At 43.3% G+C, this 15968-nt stretch overlaps 1 protein-coding gene across 1 annotated transcript; it reads right to left on the reverse strand.

Moving 5' to 3' along the window:
* Positions 1–405: 405 nt before the first annotated feature.
* Positions 406–15393, reverse strand: LOC115146650 (synapse differentiation-inducing gene protein 1-like). Its single transcript, XM_029688715.2, has 4 exons — positions 14788–15393; positions 12445–12947; positions 2282–2419; positions 406–1415 (listed from the first exon to the last, which is right to left on the reverse strand). Exons 2-4 carry the CDS (start codon positions 12874–12876, stop codon positions 1254–1256), a joined length of 732 nt encoding a protein of 243 aa, XP_029544575.1. The 5' UTR covers positions 12877–12947; positions 14788–15393; the 3' UTR covers positions 406–1253.
* Positions 15394–15968: the final 575 nt, after the last annotated feature.

A 15968-nucleotide genomic window follows, 5' to 3' on the forward strand; every position in this document is an offset into this window, starting at 1 on the left:
AGCATTCTGCAGCAATACGCCATCCCATCTGGTTTGTGCTTAGTGGGATTATCATTTTTTTTCAATAGGACAATGACCCAAAACCCACCTCCAGGCTGTGCAAGGGCTATTTGACCAGGAAGGAGAGTGATGTTGCTGCATCAGATGACCTGGCCTCCACAACAACCCAATTAAGATGGTTTGGGATGAGTTGGACCGCAGAGTGAAGGAAAAGCAGCCAACAAGGCTCAGCATATGTGGGAACTCCTTCAAGATGGTTGGAAAAGCATTCCCCATGAAGCTTGTTGAGAGAATGCCAAGAGTGTGCAAAGTTGTTATCAAGGCAAAGGGTGGCTACTTTGAAGAATCTAAAATCAAAAATATATTTAGATTTGTTTAAAACGTTTTTGGTTACTAAATGATTTCATATGTGTTATTTCATAGTTTTGATGTCATCACTATTATTCTACAATGTAGAAAATTGTACAATAAAGAAAAACGGTTGAATGAGTAGGTGTGTCCAAACTTTTGACTGTTACTGTAACTCACATTGTTCAACAGTGCATTCTGATGTCCCTCTATTACACAGTCAGTGATGCCTCTCTCCACAGAGAAAGACAGGAAACAGAAAACTCCTTATTCAATGTATTTATTCTGACAGGATATACAGTGCACAATAAACACAGTTTTCTTTGTCTAGAGTCTATTAAGGGATGGCAGTTGATTCTCCTGGACTGGACTGGCGAACAGTTTGATGAATAATCATGAAAGTACGCCTTCTTGGTTTTGCATTTCAGACACAATGGCAGGTTCATTATAACTCACTGTGGCATGAAAATCAATACGACCAAAAACACCATCTGCACAATAAGTATTTACAGAGAACAGCTACAAATATGGACGGGGCCTCCATGATCATAATGAAGATCAGTGAAGGTGGTTAGCTCTGGAATTTAGGTAGTACTGTATCATCACATCTACTTCACTATCTTTCATCTCATTCATGTAGAGGAGCAGAACAGTCATTGTGGGACAATAGTTCTTCTTTCCTTTAGGGGTTTTCCCTCATTATTTTGTGATCCTCAAAAATCCTTACCAGGTAGATAGACCTAGAGAAAAGTGGCTGTCTCTCCCCCTGGTCCTTCTTCTCCTCCTCCTCTCAGCTGCTCCAAAACCAAAACATCCCTACAGAGCCACATGTAGACTGGTGCTTCAGGGTTGCCATAGCAGGGAAGATTTCCCAAGCACTCTCCCCTGTGGCCCTGGTCCTGCTCCTATATGTGTCCCCTAGACTTGGACAGGTAGGCTACAAGGGCCACCACCACCCCCACGTACATCCCTGCCCCAATGGTGATGGAGAGAGCAGCGAGGAACAGGGCTCTTCTGGAGCTACGGCCTGCCCTAGAGAAGTCTCCCTTAGCCATGGCCTTGCTAGTCTGAGACAAAGGAGAGAGAAATTAGTCATGATGTCATATGACTGAGAAAAATTTGAGTAGGTGTAAATTCACTGTAGGGAGAGAAAACAATGAATTGTTCCCGGGGAGCCATTAGTTGCTATGGCAATTATGTCACTACCGTTTTGACAGTAACTAATGTGTTGTTTAGATGTTTTTGGATCCCTCTGAAAAAGACTGGCCCATAACCCATTTGAATCCTTTATTAGGGTCATTTAGCATTTGAATTGTCTTTGCAATTAGTTTGAGAGATGTTGCGATCCACTGAGATATATTGGAGTTGGATTAAGGGGCAGAGAGGGGACCTGCTGCATTCAGGACCTGCTCACTAAAGTGCTGCTATTTGTAGATAGACCTGGGGTTCAATATAATCACAATGTCACAATGGCGAGAGAGTCCCAGAGGAAGCAGATCATGTCTATTCATTATCTACTGAAAAATACATGTAGGTAGATAGTATCTGCTAGACGGTCATGTGGGCAATGTATTGCTAACATAAAATAACATTTATTATGAGGCTTTTGATTGACTAAATGACAATAAAATAAAACATACTGCATATGTGGCACAGTCAACCTTTAGTTTTAACTGTACACAGTTTACATTTCTCTCTCAGTGGTATTGCTGCTTGTGTTCACAAGAGTAAAAGGGGACAAAACCTATGCGGTTTACGCAGTCAATGGTCTGCAATAATTGGTAGAGGGCGGCGGGTGTAGAAAATGGGCTGTGTTAGCACTTGAGAGAGAGAGAGCACTTGTGCCTACTGACCTTCCAGAGAGTCCTGGGGGTAATTAATAACAGGGTAGTAGCTATAAAGGGGTGAAGTGGGGCCTGGGTCCTGGACTCACCCTCTGGGAGAAGTAGAAGGCAGCGATCCCTAGGGGCCAGAAGCAGCAGAGCATGGAGAAGATGGCCAGGCCCAGGTGGTCCCGAGGGGGCAGCATGATGAAGTTGTCCTCACTCTCAGTGTCACTGGAGCTGTCGCTCTGGGAAGGAGAAAAGGAGAGAGGGGGGACCGGACAGGCCTGGTATGTGAGCTACTCGTGTCATATTCTACTGCCACAATTGGATGCGTTCTCAGTATAGTTTGTGCTGTGAGTAAGCGTGTCCCACCAATAGGGGCACATCACTTTGATTTATAAAACAATAATCAGCAAGGTTGTAGGATCAGATTAGAGAACATTGTTCCATGGACCTGAATCCGACTCTGCACTATAGAGATACTGTCAATAATGTGTGATCCCACACCTTGCTGTTACCGTTGCTGTAACACCTAACAGTTTGACATCAGATGACAAGAACCACCAGGCAGATCTGCCCTTGTTCTGCTTACATGTAGGACATGATGGGCTCAGCCAGGCAGAGAAGATTTGTATTTCTATCAACACCCATGAGCGGCATGACAGATAACACTGGATTAACAGATTGTTTCATCCCCACCAGATGACAGGAGAAACAGGAAGAACACATTGCCATTTATGTGCTAAATTGCCTCCCTTTCTCCACACGCACCCCACCACCCCTCGTCATTTTGCCCGTCTTGCTTGAAAGGCTGTGAATGTTCTGAGGGCCAGTGTGGTCTCTTCCCATACTGTACCTTGATTTTCCTCAGAGGCCCCTGGGTAGCTGAGGGGCTAATGAATAGGACAGTCAGACGCTGCTGTGGGCACTCTGGCACGGGGACAAAAGTGAATAGCAAAACACGAGGAGCCACATCACTGGGATGACCTTTAACAAGAGATGGCCTCACCTTTGCAGTTCTCCCAGAGCGGGAGCTGCTGTTTGTTTAAATGAATGTCCCTCCATCAAGATAGGATTCATTTGTTAGTCTTGTTACTAACAGGGATCAAACAAGCCTGTGGGACTGAGGGAGGATAGAAAATGGAAATGGATGTTCAGGGCTGAAAATAAATGAGCCAATTTAAAAAGGACGAGAGGAGAGAGGAAGAGGCATGGAGAGTGCGTAGACAAAGTGGACATAGCAGCAAAACCCTCATCTCACCCTCTCACCCATTGGCAAACATGATAGAGAGAGGGATAAGCATTTTGAAGTGTCCCTGCATTGTGCATGAAATGCTACAGGTACTGTGCTTGTAGAGGGAAAGTGACAGAGGGCCTAAAATGTATTACATAATACTTACCATATATAGCCACAGAAGCTATGGCAATTATGTTTGAAGTTACACACAGAGACCCACATGCATAACCAATGTTCACAACACTTTTTCCCACAATTGGCATTTGAAATGATCTATATCATTCCTGGTGTACACCTGAAGCACCAGGTGAGATTCTCCACATCCAAGCACATTTATAATGGATTCCCATGCTCCAGTGGATACATTTGTAGACTGGGGCCTAGATTCAACTGTGTACTGGGAAAAGGCTGGCCTGGGGGCCGTATGCGGCCCGCGACCTGATTCAACACAGCCCGTGGAATCATGCTCAGATCACATAAAGAATTTGCGATGATAAAGTTTTGAAAATGAATACTGGCCTTTGTGTAATGATTTAACTCCCACCACTTGTGGGCCATTTATTTTGAAGGCACGTATAAATAACTACTGCACGAGGACAGACAGCGACTGACAGGCTGACACACACGTCACAGTTACAAATAGTAGCTAGCTAGAAATTGCGCACAAATGTGTTTTTCAAAGATTTCAAAGAAAAGGAAAGTAGACAATGTGTGGACATCAAAATATTTTTTTATTGAGGTATCAGGGAAAGCTGCGTGCTTAGTGTGCAAAGAGAGCATCACTGTCTTGAAAGACTACAACTTGTCCCGACACTTCCAGATGAAGCACGCAGAGAAATATATCAGTGTCTTCTGAGCAGAGGCCAAGTGCATCGAAAGAGTTGCTTTCTCAGTTGCAAAAGCAGCAAGGACTTTTCACAAAATTGCATTCACCAAAGACGGAATGGCGAGAGCTATCTATGCACTGTCCCACATAATTAATGAAAAAAAATGTATTGACTGCAGCAATACGTTGTCCCGACAAGAAAGAGCTGTTTGAAAATGTTTCCCGGGCAAGACGAACAGTGACACAGCGTGTTGAGGGCATCGCAGAGAATATGGAACAACAGTTGAAAGACAAGGTAAAGGATTTCACCTATTTCTCCTTGGCCCTGGATGAGAGCTGTGATGCACGTGACACGGCGCAGTTGTTGATATTCTTATGAGGCAAAACCCCAGACTTTGAAATTACAGAGGAGCTTGCTTCAGTGCAGTCAATGAAGAGCACAACCACAGGGAAATATTTATTGGAGGTTAATAAGTGTGTGGCAAAGCTGGGAGTTTTGAAAGTTATCCAGTGTGACCACTGATGGGTGCCCAAACTTGACAGGAAAAAACGCTGGCCTTTTGAAAATGATACATGTTCAAGTAGCTGAGCTGAACCCAGATCAGAAAATAATTTTCCTGCATTGCATTATTCATCAGGAGGTGCTCTGTAAATGTGTTCTGAAATTGAGCCATGTTGTGGATACAGTCACTCAAGATGTAAACTTCATAAGAGCAAAATCTTTAAACCACAGGCGGTTTGTCTCACTTTTGGAAGACACGGGTCATGCAGATCTACCCTACCACACAAACGTGAGATAGCTGATTTTGGGGCTGATTTTGGGGAAGGTGCTTAAAAGGGTGTGGGACCTGAAGTTGGATATTGCTGAGTTTCTGCAAATGAAAGGAAAAAATGTGGATTTCCCTCAAATGCAAGATAAAGAATGGTTGGCTGATTTTGCCTTCACCATGAACATCATGTCCTTCATGAATTAACTGAATTCCAAACTACAAGGGAAGGGCCTTTTTGCACATCTGATGTACAACCTTGTCAAAGCCTTCAAGGGAAAATTACTCCTCCTCACCAATCAAGTAGAAGCCAACAATCTCACCCACCTTCCGACACTACTAGTCTGTTCCCTATCAGATGACCAGCGGGAGAAGTATACATCGCTGCTGCGTGCTTTGAACAGTGAGTTTTCTTCTTGTTTTGAGGATTTCAAAGTGTTGGAAAATGACATGCGCTTGGTTTCCTCTCCTTTCACCTTCAATGTGGATAATGTTCCCACTGACCTGCAACTTGAGCTTATCGATCTTCAGTCTGATGCAGTGATTGGAGAACTAGTGAGGTTCTATGCACCTCTCGATGAATTAAACTTTCCAAAGATTAGGAGCCAGGCTCAGAGATGTTTGTACTGTTTGGGTCAACCTACTGTATGTATGTGAACAGACATGTAATGTTGAGCTCCCTCTCTTTCTTGTGTTTTTGTACATACCCGTTAACAAGAGTTCTCTCCGTGGTGCTGAATGCACAATGTATCTTTCTCTCCGTCTAGTTTATTGCATGTTTAATAGTGAAAATACCTACCAAAAGGAGAACATGGATGTGGTTTATTTCTGTGCATGTTAAAAAGTAAAATAAGTAGCATATCTGGACATGATTTACAGTAGATATATGTCAACACAGTCAAACACATGATGTATAATCCTGTAATATGATTCTGGCCCATGATGGCAGAAATCTATTCTAATGTGGCCCTCCTGTCACGCCTTGGTCTTAGTATTTTGTGTTTTCTTTAATTATTTGTTCAGGCCAGGGTGTGACATGGGTTTATTGTGTTGTCGTATTGGGGTTTTTGTAGGCATTGGGGATTGTGGCTGAGTAGGGGTGTATAGCATAGGCTTGGCTGCCTGAGGCGGTTCTCAATCAGAGTCAGGTGATTCTCGTTGTCTCTGATTGGGAACCATATTTAGGTAGCCTGGGTTTCACTGTGTGTTTGTGGGTGATTGTTCCTGTCTTTGTGTTAGTTGACACTAGATAGGCTGTATAGGTTTTCGCGTTTCGTTTGTTGTTTTGTATATATTTGTTATTTCATGTATCGTGCATTTTTCATTAAAGAACATGAGTAGCCACCACGCCGCATTTTGGTCCGCTCCTCTTTCAACAGACGAACGTCGTTACACCTCCATGGAAAATAATTGCCCAGGCCTGGTCTAAACTCTAGAACCTAACCCGCTTACCCCTTCAATGTATCAGGATACATATGGAAATAAAAGATGACTGGTCATTGGTCAGAATAATCAGATCCGATCGGGATGTCATGGTCTGGGCCAAAAAATCCATCAGGCTGAAATTCCAGGATTTCTTTTCAAACCATTCCTACACAAAAAGGCCATTATCATAACAATTTGGAAAATCACATATTTTTTACAGCACTGCCCCTTTAAACTAAATAATGATGGATAATGATAATGAGGATTTCTATCAGCCTAATCGAGGTGTAGATTACATCTCTCATTCCAGTGTTCAAACTTGTAAACAAGGCTGCAAGGGATTTCTATTAATGCAACTCTGTGCAGCCAATAGCACCGACAGAGCTGGTCGCCTCACTTCGAGTCCTTAGGAAACTATGCAGTATTTCGTTTTTTATGTATTATTTCTTACATTGTTACCCCAGGAAATCGTAAGTCTTATTACATACAGCCGGGAAGAACTATTGGATATAAGAGTGACATCAACTTACCAACATTACGACCAGGAATACGACTTTCCCTAAGCGGATCCTCTGTTTGGACCACCACCCAGGACAGTGGATCTAATCCCAGAAGCTGACCCAAAACAATGGCGCCGCAGTAGCGACAAATGGAGTGGCAGACGGAGTGGCCTCCTTGTCAGGCTCCGTAGACGTGCACATCGCCCACCGCTCCAGAGTATACTACTCGTCAATGTCCAGTCTCTTGACAACAAGGTAGATGAAATTCGAGCAAGGGTTGCCTTCCAGAGAGACATCAGAGATTGTAACATTCTCTGTTTCACAGAAACATCTCTCTCTCTCTCTCTCTCTCTCTCTCTCTCTCTCTCTCTCTCTCTCTCTCTCGATATGTTGTCGGAATCGGTACAGCCACCGGGCTTCTCCATAACTTCGCATCAACAGAGATAAACACCTCTCTGGTGGGGGTGTATGCTTCACGTTTAACGACTCATGGTGTAATCATAACAACATACAGGAACTCAAGTCCTATTGCTCACCAGACCTAGAATTCTTTACATTCAAACGCCTGCCATATTACCTCCCAAGAGAATTCTCATCAGTTATCGTCACAGCTGTGTACATTCCCCCACCAAAGACGACCCTCAAGCAACTTCACTGGACTCAATGTAAACTGGAACCCATGTATCCTGAGGCTGCATTTATTGTAGTTGGGGATTTTAACAAATCAAATTTGAGAACAAGGCAACCTGAAATTCTATCAGCATATTGATTGCACTGCTCACGGGGGTAATACACTCGATCACAGCTACTCTAACTTCCACAATGCATACAAAGCCCTCCCCCACCCTCCCTTCGGCAAATCCAACCATGTCGTCATCTTGATCCTACCGTCTTATAGGCAGAAACTCAAACAGGATATACCAGTGACTAGAACCATTCAACGTGGGTCTGACCAATCGGAATCCACACTACAAGATTGTTCTGATCATAACGGACTGGGATATGTTCCAGTCAGCCTCAGATAACAACATCTATCTATATGCTGACTCGGTGAGTGAGTTTATAAAGAAGTACATTGGAGGTGTACCCACTTTTACTATTAAAACCTACCCTAACCAGAAACCGTGGATGGATGGTGACATTCACGCAAAACTGAAAGCGCAAACCACTGCATTTAACCATGGAAAGAGGTCTGGGAATAAGGCTGAATATAAACAGTGTAGTTGTTCCCTCCGCAAGGCAATCAAACAAGTGAAATGCCTGTACAGGGACAAAGTGGAGTCGCAATTCAACGGCTCAGACACGAGACGTATGTGGCAGGGTCTACAGGAAATCACAGACTACAAAAAGAAAACCAGCCACATCACAGACACCAACGTCACATTTCCAGACAAACTAAACACTTTCTTTGCCCGCTTTGAGGATAATACAATGCCACCGTCGCAGTCCGCTAACAAGGACTGCGCCACCCCCCCTCCTCTCCTTCTCCATTGCCGACATGAGTAAAACATTTAAACGTGTTAACCCTCGCAAGGCTGCTGGCCCAGACAGCATCCCAAGCTGCGTCCTCAGAGCATGCACAGATCAGCTGGCTCGTGTGTTTACGGACATATTCAATCGCTCCCTATTCCAGTCTGCTGTCCCCACGTACTTCAAGATGGCCACCATTTTTCCTGTACCCAAGAAGGCAAAAATAACTAAACTAAATGACTACCGCCCCGTAGCACTCACTTCTGTCATCATGAAGTGCTTTGAGAGACTAGTCAAGGGTCATATCACCTCCACCTTACCTGCCACCTTAGACCCACTTCAGTTTGCATACCGCCCCAACAGGTACACAGACGATGCAATCGCCATCACACTGCACACTGCCCTATCCCATCTGGACAAGAGGAATACCTATGTAAGAATACTGTTCATTGACTACAGCTCAGCATTCAACACCATAGTACCCTCCAAGCTCATCACCAAGCTGGAGGCCCTGGGTCTCAACTCCGCCCTGTGCAATTGGGTCCTGGACCTTCTGACGGGCCGCCCAGGTGGTGAAGGTAGGAAACAACATCTCCACTTCGCTGACCCACAGCACTGGGGCCCACAAGGGTGCATGGACAGCCCCTCCTGAACTCTCTGTTCACCCTTGACTGCGTGGCCATGCACGCCTCCAATTCAATCATCAAGTTTGCAGACAACACAATAGTAGTGGGCTTGATTACTAACAACAATGAGACAGCCTACAGGGACGAGTTGAGGGCGTCATCACCGGGGGCAAACTACCTGCCCTCCATGACACCTACAGCACCCGATGTCACAGGAAGGCCAAAAAGATAATCACGGACGACAACCACCCGAGCCACTGCCTGTTCACACCTCTACCATCCAGAAGGCAAGGTCAATACAGGTGCATCAAAGCTGGGACCGAGAGACTGAAAAACAGCTTCTATCTCAAGGCCATCAGACTGTTAAACAGCAGTCACTAACTCAGAGAGGCTGCTGCCTACATTGAAACCCAATCACTGGCCACTTTAATAAATGGATCACTTGTCACTTTAAACAATGCCACTTTAAATAATTCCACTTCAATAATGTTTACATATCTTACATTACTCATATCATATGTATATACTGTATTTTATACCATCTATTGCACATTTCCTATGCTGCTCGGCCATCACTCATCCATATATGTATATGTACATATTCTCATTCATCCCTTTAGATTTATGTGTATTAAGTAGTTGTTGGGAAATTGCTAGATTACTTGTTAGATATTACTGCTGTCGGAACTAGAAGTACAAGCATTTCACTACACTTGCATTAACATCTGCTAACCATGTGTATGTGACCAAAAAATTGTATTTTATTTTATTTGGGAGCCGCTTGTGGATTTGACAGCTCTAACTCAGTTCCACCTCCAACACCGCCAAAACAACTGCTTTGCAGGTGTCGGCTTACGCGGATCTGATACAATCTAGCCCCTAGGTGTGGGCAAACTGACAGACACTGGTGCATTACACTAACACCCAATATGAGAGCCAGTGAGTCAGCCAGTGAGCCAGTCAGCCAGTAGTGGCAAGCTGAGCTACCAGTGCGTTTTGAGGCCAGTGTAATTGATGAGACTCCTCCACGGCCATGTCACTAGGCACTGGCATCATCCACCCACACCTAGGCCTAAATCTCATTTTGATACAACAGTAGCTAAGATGGGGAGAAGTCTGTCCATAATAAAGGGTTGATCTACCTTCTTAACAGCACTATCAACAAGGCAGGTCCTACATGCCCTAGTTTTGTCGCACCTGGACCAGTCGACCAGTTGGCTCAGAACAGGGCAGCACGGCTGGCCCTTGGATGTACACAGAGAGCTAACATTAATAATATGCATGCCACGCACACGCACACGATAACATACGCACTATACACACACATACACATGGATTTTGTATTGCAGATATGTGGTAGTGGTGGAGTAGGGACCTGAGGACACACAGTGTATAGTGAAATCTGTGAATGTATTGTAATGTTTTTAAATTTGTATAACTGCCTTCATTTTGCTGGACCCCAGGAAGAGTAGCTGCTGCGATTGGCAGCAGCTAATGGGGATCCATAATAAAGACAAATACAAATATAAAACATTGCCAGAGAGTTGACCAAAACAAAATAATTGAGATAGGTGCCATTGAGGCCATGGTCCAGTCATGTGTTATCGTGTGGAATAGTTAAATCCATCATATCCCTGTATTCCTACTGAGAACCATGTCTTGTCTGTATACAGATGCAGGGTTTCCGGAATCATTTCTGATGAACACAAACACGTGTAGAATAACTCATCGCAGATATTGGCTTTGACATGTAAGATCTATCATCTGGCTCTTTCCCTCTTGTCTTAGTGTGCTGAGAGCATGTTCACTTTAAAAGACTTCTGCAGAGCTCTGATCTCCACCTGGCCTCCACACTCACTCCATCTCGAATTCCTGGAACTACATCTACCAACACACAGTGTACCACACACATGCATACACATGAACGCACACGCACACATACACGCACGCACACACACACACACGCACGCACACACACACACACACACACACACACACACACACACACACACACACACACACACACACACACACATACATGTATACACACACACACAACTGCTTTGAACAGAGGGGTAAACCAAGAGAAGCAGCTGCCAAAGAAAAGTCTTAAAGTTTGTAATGGGAAATGTTTATTTTATGTGTCCACATAACTGAGTATGTGACTAACCTTGTGAAACTATGTGAATCTGTCTGACTATAATATCCTGTTCTTGGGAGTATCATCCTGCATCCTTGTATAGATAAAGTAACAGGAAACTATATAGATATATGCTTATCATCCAATGATGAATTCAGACTGTCTACAGTGCGCTATGTAAATCTGTTACTCTCTGAGCTCAGAAATAAAGATTCTTGGTTTGATTTGGACTCCAGCAGATCCTTATTTTCTATATCAACCACAAGTTAAAATGACTAAATGGTGAGCCTATCATTTGCTGATGTATTGGTGACTAAACTAAATGTGCTCCTGTTATTTCACGGAAAACATTGATTTTGCATAAAGGACTCAGGGGTGAAAGATGTGTGAAACCCCAATGAATGCGCAATCATACCACTTACATCTGAAAAATTTGCCAAAATGCTTGATTTTTTTTATTTTATCAGATGAATTTGTTCTGTGAATCGACCTGGAATAACCGATCTGCTGAGTTACCTGTGTCGGGGCCATGTTTCAGCCCAGTCTCTACTTAATAATACTTTCAAAGCACTGCATTCTGGCATTAATCAATGTATCTTCTGTGCGTCTATCCATCTGCTAGTGACAGGAGCTGGACCGATGGTAAGACCAGTTAGGGATCACTCCCCTGCTGCCAACTCACAGCACTGGGTATTTCACAACCCTACTGCATGAAATTAGATGTAGCCACTTTTCTAAAGAAGTTGCTCTCCCACTGTCACCATTTTTATTTGCAGTGGTTAGTCACAGTTTTGTCCTAACATAACAAAAGGCCTGGAATGATATGATGAAAGATGAACAGGGAGATTTGCCAACAATTATGGAACAGAAAAACTACCGCTCTATTGGATTTGTAAGTGCTATAAAATACATCAAATTTTCCATTTAGTGAACAGACGGTTAGATGGAACAAATAGGCATGAATCATGCTGGCAGCTTTAACAGCCTATTAGCAAGAGGTAGGGAGCTTTGTTAATTAACATGAACAGTATTGAGTGCCCTGACCGATTATTCTGTTAATATACATCCCCTACAACTAGTAAAATACACACAATTTGAGGTAACCTTGTTATTTTATTTGTCCTATTCGTTTTCTATGTCCAACTGCTCTCCACTAATGAAAAAAAGCCTTTTGATTTTAACAACGCTCAATGTTTTGCCTGTATGAGCATCATCACATCCCAAATCCAAAGTTCTAGCTGGTCACTTATAGTTGGTTGCCCTCTGTGTGAACTCTCACCTCATACTCATGTCCCTCCTCCTCCACCTCATAGGAGACTGTTTGGATCTTCACATCCTTCTCTCCCAGTAGTTTGTCCTGGGGGTCCTCTATGGGGGCTCCCTCCACTCCCACTACACTGTCCTTGTTCTCTGTGAAGGTGGTCTCAGAGCTCTCGCTCTTAGAGTCCTTGCTCTGGAGGCTGACATCGTCCTTGTACAGGATTAAGTTGGGCCTATAGAAGGCCTCCACTGCCAGGTGCAGAGAGGTGGCATCCAGGAACTGCTGGGCCTTAGTCTTGCCGTTGCTCCCAGTGACAAAGTAGCCAATGATGTTCTCCTGGCACTGACGGTTCGGGTAGTCGCCCTGGTAAGCCTGGTAGTCGTTGTGGACCATGTGTCTGCTGCTGGTCTTATCTAGGAGCGGGTTCTGCAGCTCACTCAGACTCTCCATGGTGGGGGACAGAGAGGGACTTCAGGGAGATCAGAGTGGATAGACTGCAAACGTTGATAACAGGCTGGGAGCTAGAAAGGACAAGACAGGTATAGTTATGGAAAGTGGGATGAGGTATGATACGTGATGACATTCAATTGTACGAAACTCTCACTGATGCATTTACAATAGAATCAGCTAAATGCATCTATATAGGGTGTTGATCAGAAGAAGCTGATGCAGCACACGTAGATTGGAGACATGGTTTATGGGCCGGGAATATTCTTCACACAGTATTACACCTCACATGGTATGAATCACCATATTACCATCTGTCACTGTTGCACATTTCATGCCCCTGAATTCATATACAAATGGTGGTAAAAAGTCCACCATCATTTTCCAAGCTCCCTCCATACCAACAAGTGAGATGAAGACAGATGTTGGAGGATTTTTTAATGCATACTGATCATAGTGCTAAGATACCCTCTATGAACTAGTCATCTCTGCATCGTTGGAGTACCCAGTTCTAGAAGTGGAGGGAAGCTTCTCATAGGTCATGAGTAAGCTGCAGTTATGTTGACTGTTGAGACACTTGACTTTTAAAAAGCTCAACAAAGCACGAAAGGAAATAGCAATGGTATTTTCGCGGTAAGTGTCTTCTCAAGATGCTATTTCAATAATGTCAGTAACAGCGCCAGGGGAGCGTGTCGCCAGGGTAACATGTCCTCCTGTGAGCTAGTTTGTTGTTTTAAGCAGTATGATTGATGCGCTCTGAAATGCTGGGAAAACTCACCACTATTCCCTCTCTCACTAGCAGACAGGGAAATTAGCATAAATAGAACTAGTAGCCAACGAAAGCGTATCAGCTCAGTCCCAGAGGAGGTCAATGAGATGACCTTCTTGTACAGCTAATTAATCTTTCCACCCAAGCTTACTCACTGAGGCTCTGATGAGAGGAGAGCATATAAGCTTAATTTTCTCTCACACATCTCAGGCAATGAAAAAACCCAGTGAGCATATATCCCGTATCCTATAGCATAATCACTGCATCTTATATGTCTTATATGGAAGGATGGCATTAAGATGGCTATGTCAGATTTGTCATCGTGTAGCTGTTTCTGTGTGGAAGAAGAAGGCTTGGCGGGACGGAATTCTAAGTATGAATTTATCCTTCATTCTAAGAAATGTTTTGAGGGATTCATGAGCAATATCACAGAACATGTACATTAAGGAGCTTATCTAAGGGCTGGAGAAATAATGTCATTTCAGCCTGGACCTTTGACTCTATGAAAAATCATGTCCATTTGGGAAGATTCCCACAGCACGCAAGTGCCTTCTCTGCATGTCAAGGCAAAGCATCAATTATGGTTTGTGTTTTTTCAGTGTGCTGCCTTCGCTTTAGAATTACAAAGTGATTCTCATATGCCTTTGAGGATGCATCTCTGTTGCTTTCCAGAAAAAAAGAATGTTCCCTTCACAGTACATTACACAACAGAGAGCATATTTTATGTCCACTAATAATTCATCAGACAGACAGTGACATGCACTTATGTTTATATGAGTCTCTGGTTGGAGAGCTCAGTTTAGTAAGCGTGAAGGGGGCTCATGAGCTGCTCTCTCTCTCGTTGATTAATGTGAGTAGAATACATTTTTGAGAGGTGACAACAATGATCTGAAATGACAAATAATTTCTAGCAGTCTTTTACAGTGCTTAGTCCAATTTGGAACACAACTATGGCTAATTGAATGCCCAAATTCTGAAATGTCACACATTCAGTCCTATTCCACACGTTCATCAATCGCAGTCTGTCTCTATAAATACCTTATTACATTCATTATTCATATCTAATGGAATTGAAAATGCATGACAGTATGTAATGCAATTAATTCAAGGCAATTCAAGGTAATCAATGAGTCCATCGATCTTACCTATTCTACAAGATCCTGCCACGGACTGCCTCAATAGCATTCCCCTTTTACTGTTGTCCAGGAGCTGATGGAAGGGGGATGGGGTTCCAAATCATACCCCGGCAACTATGTTGTTCACATAACATTGGAGACATTGATAAAAGACAACGAGGACCAATGTGCAGGTAACTTTCAGTCTCTGCTGGAACATGCAATGACGAACCGCGCTCTCTGAGCTGACAAGACAGACCGCTGCGTATTGGAGAGGTGTTGATTACGCACACTCACCACATAGTTTCACTTCCGCAATAACTCTCTAAATAACGATCAATAATAGCTATAGCTCATATAAAGTACGCTGAATATATGTTTTCCATCCACTGCGATAGGCTACAAATTCGGTTGTAGCCTAGTCTACTGAGTTTGCTTTTTTCGTAAAATCCCCGCTGCTGTGTTTCAGTGCGCGGTGCCGGTGATGATGACTCCAGCCGCAAGCATCATCGTATGGACAGGCACTCTTGATGTCCGACACTAGTATCGACTGACACAAACTTCTATGTTCATTTTCTCTCGGCGGGTGACTGAGTATGACTGTAGTATCAGTAGCCTACTCATTTTACTTCTAACTTCTCTGTACTCTTTTTTAGGCATAACCTCCCCCATACTTTTTGATGACATCCTGCATTTCTACACAATCCAATATGCCGTCTCTATTTAGAACAAAAAGTAAGCAAAAATGCCCACAGTAATCAAGCTAGGTAAGAGATCATTATTACATATGTTTAAGTGATTAATAAGGCTGAACTAGATCAAAGGTAATTCAATAATCCATTTTGTGTTGTACCTTTAACCAAGAGCCTAACAAATGAACAACTCTTTAAAAAATACAAAGACCTTTGATTGTCTTCGTTAAAACCTCAAATTTCAAATTTCAGCCAGACCGACCAGCATCCCGAGCAGCCTGCACACCCAGACCCACCAGTCTAGTCAATATCTCAACTCTCTACCAACACAATTTCCTTCCCAGTTCACAGCTTAAACCAAATGTATTCCCAAGAGAACGGTTTGTAAACAAAAAAAAACACAAACACCTCAAATAAAAGAAACGCCCCTTTTTCAGGACCCTGTCTTTCAAAGATAATTAGTAAAAATCTAAATAACTTCACAGATCTTCATTGTAGAGTTTAAACACTGTTTCCCAT

This window comes from Oncorhynchus nerka, linkage group LG18, assembly GCF_034236695.1.
Source record: "Oncorhynchus nerka isolate Pitt River linkage group LG18, Oner_Uvic_2.0, whole genome shotgun sequence".
NCBI classification, from domain to species: Eukaryota; Metazoa; Chordata; class Actinopteri; order Salmoniformes; family Salmonidae; genus Oncorhynchus; species Oncorhynchus nerka.